The 8822-nt window shown below is 44.6% G+C and overlaps 1 protein-coding gene across 1 annotated transcript in view; it reads right to left on the bottom strand.

Moving 5' to 3' along the window:
- Positions 1-3646: 3646 nt before the first annotated feature.
- The window catches only part of SARNP (SAP domain containing ribonucleoprotein), a 43707-nt gene continuing 38531 nt past the window's right edge, over positions 3647-8822 (bottom strand). The window contains exons 10-11 of the mRNA XM_075551529.1: positions 7415-7504; positions 3647-3935 (exon numbers count right to left, since the gene is read on the bottom strand). Coding sequence (XP_075407644.1) covers positions 3894-3935; positions 7415-7504 — 132 coding nt within the window. The 3' untranslated portion in view covers positions 3647-3893. The remainder of the gene's footprint in view (positions 3936-7414; positions 7505-8822) is intronic.

Below are 8822 nucleotides of genomic sequence, written 5' to 3'. Positions count from 1 at the left end.
AAAGAGTTTAGAATCCAGTGCCAAGGCGTCTTCCTTGCCAAGGGTCGTAAAAACGGAAGTGAAGAAAACCTGAAGGTGGATGAAATCCTGAGCTCGGGGACTAAGAGGATGAAGTCCTCGGAGCACAGAAACAAGGCAGGTGGGATGAAGGTCTGGGGCACAGAGGCCGAGAGCAAAGGCTGAGAAAGCAGGGGACTCCGCAGCAACTCTTCCAGAGAGGAGAGCTTAATCACAAATAGTCCTAGAGATGGCGGAAACCCTCTCCCAGCTGCTACAGAATGGAGCACCTGCAAGCTCTCTCCTATCCTGCAGTGCTTGATTCTAGACTTCCTCAACAGAAATTCACCGAAGTTCCGAAATTACGGAGCCATTCTTGCTTCTGTAACAAATGTATTTTAGCCTCTGATGCCACTGTATGAAAATTCTCCAATGTGCTTAAAGCGCCAAACTTAGAGCCCAAGTTTTGGGGGTGGTAAAGGAATCTTGGTTGACACACAAAGACACTTTAATGACATGACCTTAATCCAGAATGGGGGACAAGGCCACTGGGAGGAATGTGCCACCATGCCTCCCTGTCAATTCTGTCAGCAGATTGGCTGCAAGACAGACTAGGGCACAGCAAGAGAAGACGAAGTATTACACACTATCTTCCCAAGGGAATTGTTTTTGAGAGAGCTCCCAGATTTTGGCTTCAGCCAAAAATGGTTTATTCTGTTATTGCTCTTTTGTTCCCCACACTGGGGATGAGGATACCCCGAAAAAGAAGTTTGTCTCTTCATCCCCCAGTTTCCCACCCAATGTATGCTTAACTGTCTTATACTTTGCCTACTCTTTCAAGGTCAGGGGCCCCAAAGGAGGAACCTGCAAACATGGCGTTCATAGCTATGGTCAGTAATGGGGAAGATGCAGGCAAGTCAATGACCATGGCCTAGGATTTGAGAGTGAGGGAGCTTCCTCCTCTTCCCAAACTAACTGCATCTGCGCGTGCACACATACGCTCAAGCTAGTTTACTCTCTACCAAGAACCTACTGGGGTGGGGGGAGGAGAAACTCAGTTCTCTTAGCTGTCTAAGAAAACTAGGAGTTAATACCTTTTGAATGTGTATCATGTCAATTCTGGTAGGCACATAGTCCTGAGTACATACGGAAGTGTCACAATTCCTCGAGCAACTTTCACAGACTCTCTACTGGTACCATCTGGAGAGTCAAAAAGGACTGGTTTGCGCAGCCTCGGAGGTAGCGTGGTGCAACAAGGCCCCCTAAGTAGCTGCTGTGCAGTGTCATAGTCTAACCTAGGCAGTGACCCGAGGTGGGAAGCTAAGAACCTAGGGTGGCTGTCGGGGAACTGAGGAGCCTGTTGGGAGCGCCTGGGGCCCCAAGGTGGTGAAACCTGCTCCTTTCACACCCTTTGGCAGGGAAATGAAAACATGTAGTGAGAAGGAGGTTAGGTTTGGGGGAGAACTGCAGTAACCAGGTTGGCACTGTCCATCAGTCGCTTTCCCTTACATGGGTAACTTCCATCTGTCTCTTGCACCGGGCATGGCACTCGGCTGTTTACCACCAAGCAGTCCTGTCCTTCCACCTTCCTTCCTCCTCTAGCCTTCATCTCCTGCACAGCTAGCACTCCACATCCAGCAGTCTCCAGGCACTGGGTACAGTAGGGACCGTGAGAGTGGTAGGAGAGAAGAGAATGATCTTAGAGAACCACAGGAAAGCACAGGTTTACAGCGGGGGAGCTAGTTCCGCCACAGCTTTTGTAGACTCTTTCATGAAGAGCTTCCAGGTATGCAGAGACTGCCACAGCTCCGAAACAGCAAAAAGAAGGCTCTAGATAGCTCCCCACATCTGGATCCTGGATTATCCTAGGGAGCCAGCCTGAAAAGTTTCTTGGATTCTAGCTAAGGAACTACATACAAGCTTGGATAGCTATTGTCTTTAAGGTGACCTACTATTTTAAGACGGAATTGATCAGACGACATAGGTACCCACAACCATGTATGTTCAAAAAGAATTTGACAGGAATAGGCGGCTATGGTTACCAGGGTTGGAGGCTAGAGAACTCTACTATTTGACTAATTGCTAGACTGGGACGGAAATGCTAGTTTGAAAGTCCTGCAAATTGGGAAACACTAAAGAAATGGGCGTGGGGCGGGGTGAGTCAGATGATACTTAAACATATTTTTGGAAGATGTAGAAGATACTCTGAGTCCTGGTGGCACAGTGAGTTATAGATTGGGCCGCTGCTAGCCTTAAGGTCAGTAGTTCAAAAACACCAGCTGCTCTGCAGGAAAGAGATGAGGCTCTCTGCTTCCATAGAATTTCAGTCTTAGCAAACCACAAGCGCACTGATACTCTTGTGTTTAAAGGTCCTCGGTGGCAGGTGTTTGTTGTGATGGAGTTACTAAGACAAAAGTGGAGACCTTTCTGAAGGACCGAATGCGCCACTCCAGTCACAATCCTGAGGGGCTTATCTGCTATCTAAGAAAGCAGCCTCTGCTCTGTTCCCTTCCCTAGCTATCCTTGAGTCGGAAACCCTGGCTGAACTCAACGGTTTTTCTCATACTACCAACTACAGCTATTCTCTCCGCTTTTCTCAGGGGAAGACAGAGAGGAAACAGCTAGCTTAAGGTGAGAATTTAAGAGTGCAAACAGAGGACGCCAGAGGAAAGGTCAAATCTGAAGGCTTATTTGGTTGACAAGGTGTCAAAAGCTAAATCAATGTTCCCTTTTGTTAATTTTTCCAAAGTCTCAGAATGGGATAAAAGTCACAACCAAGAGGCAACCTCCAAGGCAGTGTTCCCAAAGTGTCTAAAAGTCTGCTGTCAGGTCTCAGCAACCTGAGCCCACAAGAGACTCTTCCTGCACAGAGCTGAGCAGATTTTGTTAGAAATCGTGAAAGGGATCATGCTACGGCAACAAGAGACCTGATCGTGGTGCCAAAGCTTGAAGAGAAGGGACCAGGCTCTTAGGCTTTATTACACACCCACCCTTCTACAGATGTTCTGGAACAAAAATTCCTATTACAAGGTCTGCCGTCCAAAGATTAAATAGGTCTCAGACACATATGAAACCTCACACAGAAACAGGCGGGCAGGTATGGGAAAGCCAACCCTTCTCTGAGGAGGCGGCTCGGCAAGGAAAACGGATGTTATTAACAGCCAAGAAGAAACATTACCACCCAAAGTGCAATTCCTCCCTTCTGCAATAAAGACGGCGAGCTAACACGGCCTGATTAGAAAGTAGAAGCCTTTAATCCTACTGCTTATGATCCCCATGACCCAACCTCTCCAGTATCCATGGCATGCTTTGAATCTCTGCTTCCTCTTAGTTCTGAGGGCTGGCAGCTCACCTTGCTTTCTGAATTTCCTCGTCAGTAGGGTTCACAGACTGTCAGCTGCAACCAGACAGTATCACATCATTTTACATGTCAGGCCACTCTTCCAACAAGCTGAAGCAAAGCTTCAGAAGGTAAATTGGCTTCTTCATGGTAGATAAAGGATCTCTATGAGTATATGAGAGGGGACTATGTGGGTAGATTCCCTCCCTCCTTTTCTTAGTCTTTCTTGTAATATTTCCCCTTGAAACTCCCCTTAGAAGGTTTAATCTGGCTCCAACAACTCAAAGAAGCACCTAATAAAACACACACTCCGTTTCTTAGAGTCTTTATTTATTTATTATTAACAGTCAAAATAAAAAACAAAACCAAGAAAACACAACACCTTAAAGTTGGAACAGCAAAACTGCTGCTGGAGTTCTTGGATGTACCCGGGGTACATGGCTCCCTCGTTGAGAGGCAGAACCTAGGCACACGACTGTCGGTTTAAGTATATACATGACCATGAAGAATCCGCGCAATGGAAACCGCTGGAGAACAGAGCATCAAGAGCTTTGCATCAGGCCATCCCAAAGCGCTCTGCTCTTTTCCTCTTCTTTGCCTAGAAGGAAGAAGAAGAACACCAAAAATCTATTAGATTGCAAGACAACAGTGCCTGGGTGCCTGGCTGCCTTAATCCACATTCACATGGACTGTCACAAGGTCCAAGAGCGAAGGTTCAAGCTTAATCGTGGCAGCTGAAGAGTCCATTCTTGAATCTCTCTAGTTGTTCAGTTAGACCTTGGCGGTTCAGTTAAAAAGGGAGGTGAAAGGGAAAATAACTATGGGAGGCAGTGGTAGAAAAAAATGGAAAGATTCCCCAAGGAGAGAAAGCTACTGTCCTTACAAGCTAGCTAGCCAGCCCTGGAAACAATGCACTCTAACAGGTCAGTGGGGAGATGGGAGATTTCAGAGGACAAAGGGTTAACCCGCTCTATTCATGGAGAAGGTGGGGAGCATGCCCTTCTGGGAAGTCAGGCCCAGGCAGCAGCCATTCCTTAGGCCTTCAAACTCACAGAGAGGCATATAAATCTTCAATGCCAGCAGAATAAATAGGGGGTAGGGGTGTGGGTGAGTCCCTGTCAAGGATCTCTCAAGGGAAAGAGCTCTGGTGAGAAGGCACAAAATCAGGGGAAGTGGTGGGGAGAAGAGAAAGATCTTTTTGTTCTAGGAGTGACTCACAAAACAGTACTGCACCCTTCACCCTCACTCCAGCCATTGCCCCCAGAAAAGAGGGGACATTTTCTTCATCCCATTCACACAAGAGGTTTAATTTAGATTAAAAAGAAAGCTGAGTGCACACAAGCCAAGCCCAGCCCAGCCCACCCCACCTGGTCTATTAACATAATAGACCAGGAATCAAACAAAAGTGATTTGGTTCCTATAATGGCTACTGGCTACAGAAGTCCCTCCCTAACACACAGCAGCTCCTTTAGAATAAAAGCCACTGTTCCTTGCCACCTCACAGAATCCTCATTTCTCTTCTTCTGGAGGGGTCAAATTTACCTGTTTAGGAAACATGCCTGGTTTAATAACCGTTACCTTGGCAAAAAACTCCAAAATAAATCTCACTGCCAACTAGTCGATTCATACTCATTGCAAACCTATTCATAATCATAGCAATCTCTACTTGTAGCTGAGTACCATGGGTTTTGGTCGTAAATCTTTATAGGAGCAGAAAGTCTTGCCTTCCCCCCGTGGAGCTGCTAATGGTTATAAAATAGCTGACCCCGTCTTTACCAGCATCCCAATGCTTAACCCACTGTGCCACCAGGACTCCTTACCTAGCAAGAAGGTGGGTACTTTTAAGGAAACCATCTTACCACAAACCACGTTTACTCCTATCAGTACAAGGGTAAGTCAAAAAGGATTGTTTTGTTAAAGAAAAATATCAAAATGTGAAGCTATTGTTTCTCAACATGCCCTTCATCTCGGTCTATACATTTCCGAAGGCAGTGTTTTCATCTCTCTAAGTCCTAGGTTCCCAAATAGATTTGGCTTATCACCCTCCTACCCCTCCAAAACACTCAGCACGTGCTCCCTGGCAACTGCCCATTTCTATACTGCAGGGTGAAGTGTGGCTGTCTGCTTGTGCTGTCCCTCGGGACCACTCCAGCACACCCCACGAGGCAGCACTGCCCTGACCCTTCCCTTCCCTGAAGAACTGTCCTCCTACGAAAGGTAGTTTTGGAATCCTCAAGTGATTCCAGCTGTGTTCCTTTTAGAGGTTGTGTGTGGGGCGGGAAAGAAGGCTGCAGGAGCCGGTCCTTGCTACTCTCACAACATGCGGGGGCTGTTGAGGGACAAGCAGGCTTCAGTGCGACTTTTCTGGCAGGTTCCAACTTCCTGAACACTTCGCCACAGTAAGCTTCTGTGGTCATTCTGTGTACTTTGCGAAAAATGTGTCAAGATTATCTCTTTGTAAAACCAAGAAAGAATCGCCATGACCTTCAGACCCGACCTCTGCCTTGAATTCATCTTCAAGGTCTTCCCAGTCTTCCTTAAAACCCAGGATCCATCTAAAAACGGTTAGCTTTCTCTGGAGCAACATTCTCATAAACTTGTAAAGCTTTCTCAATGATCTGAGAAGATATCCAGCTGAATTTTGTCAAAATTTTTATATTAAAAAATTTTTTTATATTAACCCTAACTTCAAATTTTTTTTACTTCTCAAGAATTAGGAACAAGAGTATCCCTTTCTTTTTAAGGTGCCCCAAAGCAACGAAGACAAGTATATTACTGGGAGATCTTGTCTACAGCCATCAGAACATGTTTAAACATGTTCTTCTTAGGATAAACCTGTGATATGTGAATTGAAACCCTAGAACCAGTACTTTTTTTACTTACTTTCCTGTGTAAGTTATGAAAATACTTAAAATAACACACCCAAAGACAACGGTTGTTGCTGAGTTGATTACAACTCATAGTGATCCTACAGGACAGGGAAGAACTGCCCACCAGTCTTTGAAGCCTCTATGTGATCTTTAGGGAGTGCCACATCTTTCCCACCAGTGGCCAGTCGATCCAAACCAGTCATTTGTAGGTTATTAGCTGAGCACTTAACCGCTGTGCCACCAGAGCACATTAGATACTTGTAATGCGCTCCCCTGGATTTGTATAAAGAATAAAAGCCCCCTCCCCCATTCCTCACTGAAAGAGTGAACTGACTGGGCACTGACTGGAGGTAGCCACTTAAGATTAAATAAAAGCAAGAAGAGAACATCATTCTCTAATTTTAAACACTTTATTATTTCAATATTATCTCTATTGCTCTATATGTACAGCCCAGGTAGCGCTTGGCTTCATTAGATATTCTCAAGTCAGCAAACCAGCATTATCTGTTTTGTCAATGCTCAAAGTCTCAGAGAATGTGCAAAGTTGGGATTATGAATGAACACAAGTCTTATAAAAAGCTATTCTTCCATTTTGAGAAATTTGTTTTAAAAAGTCATAAGAATGAGAAATCTCATTGGAGTCTATTGGCCATAATTTCAGAAATAAAATTATTCTTATCCCTGGGTTAGGACTGGCCTTCATTAAATGACTAAAGGAAATATGAGTGACAGATAGACAAAAATAATAAACACTGTTATTTAGTGAATACTTACAATATTGTGAGGGACTGTGATGACCATGCTACATAAATTCATCTTTTTTTTTTCATAAAATCACTTAATTTAATTTTTGTATTGCAACTTGGAGGTAGACATGTTTGTTACCTTTATATCACAGATGACGAAACTGAGGTTCAGGAAAGCGTTCCACCGTATCAGAATTTACTGTGGTACTGAGTGGGGAGGGCCACTTTTCAAACCAAAGCCCCCTTGACTGTTACTAGGGTAACAGGCTTTCATACGGACGTAAATGTATCAGTGGTCCCCATTGTGGCCATTGCACACAGAAAACATTAATATGCAAAAGGAAAAATATCAAGTCGCCTGGGTACTTAACAAGTAGTCGGTTGGGAAAGCATCAAGTTTCTCCACTCCACTTACTCCCCCTCGTGTCACGGGCTCTGCCGAAACACGCGGGTGCACTTACCTCCGTATCCTCTGTGGCGCCCGTCCCAGCGGAACTTGTGACAATCCCAAACCGCTCCTTCCTCTTTTTCAGTTTCTCATCATCTTCAGACTATCAAGGAAGAACACAAGGGTTGAAACAAACTAGCCCCGTTCACAAAGCACACGGGGTACAATGGTAGCACGCTGACCAGCCTTGTGTCAAGAACTCTCGCTCCAACAGAAACAAAGAGCTGAGCAGGCAGCGTGGCCTCAGACTCACGGCCACAGAGTCTGTGGCGACTCACAGCACCCACAGGACTGAGAAGAGCTGCTCCTGTGGAATTAGGAGACTGCAGCTCTTGATGAGTGCAGAAAGCCTCCTTTTTCTCCTGAAGAGCAGCGGGCGCTTTAGAACTGCGGACAGGGGGTCAATAGCCAAACCTGGTAACCATTAGGCCACGGGGCTCCTAAAACCTGAAGTAGGGTCTCAATACTCACAAGACAAGTAGAGTCGAGAAACAAAAGGCCACTCATAACACAAATGTCCAAGTTCAAGAAATTTTGGCAGTTCAGATATGGAAAACTCAGCCTCCTAAATGGAGAGGGGATTTCTGCTTACTATGGGTTGGACGGAGTTTGCTATTCTCTTATAGTTTTAAAAAATGAGAGAGAGAGTGAAAGTATGACACATGAACAATCATTTAATCAAAGCATAGTCACTACAACAGAGTGCCTGCAGTTTTTCTGCCAGTTTAATTTTAACCTCCAGCAAATCCAGTGGGTACACAATAAATGAAATCTACACGATTGGGCAACAATAAGTTGGTTCCAAGAATTTAAAAAGGTATTCTTGTCTTAATAGTCATAAATTAGTTACAAAGATGACATTAGAGCCACTCCCATGTAAGTAGCATGTAAGTACGAAGTAACATGTAAATAATATGGTACTAAGTTCTTTACATGTAAGCTGTGTTGTACATAGGCCGGACAAGAACAACTGAGACGAGAGATTGGAAGAATTAAAAGTTTATTAGCAGGGTGGTCTGTTGCCAGTTCTAAGGATAAGGGGCTATTTTGGTTTTTCTGAGAATGTTGTAAGGCCTGTGGTTGCACCTAGGGTCTGGTGCAGAATGTTTGCTTAACACAAAATGACTTTACTTAAGCCAACTATTATAAGCTCTTACTTGCTTCTTTTAACAATCCTATGAAACAGATACTATATAAGTAAATTCATTTCACAGACAGAAAACAGAGCCTTAGAGAGAAGACAGTAAATAATTTGTCAATGTTGCACAAATACTAACTTACAAAGCAGGGTGAGAATTCAGGCCATTTTATTCTAGATTCAATTTTCTTAAATTGACCACCTCAAGTGTACCACAGATACCTTTCTTTGGGAAAGGGAGGAAGGATCACTAGGACACTTAGCCAAAAAGAATTGTGCACTC

This window comes from Tenrec ecaudatus, chromosome 6, assembly GCF_050624435.1.
Source record: "Tenrec ecaudatus isolate mTenEca1 chromosome 6, mTenEca1.hap1, whole genome shotgun sequence".
NCBI lineage: Eukaryota > Metazoa > Chordata > Mammalia > Afrosoricida > Tenrecidae > Tenrec > Tenrec ecaudatus.
This window is presented reverse-complemented; position numbering and strand designations above follow the sequence as displayed.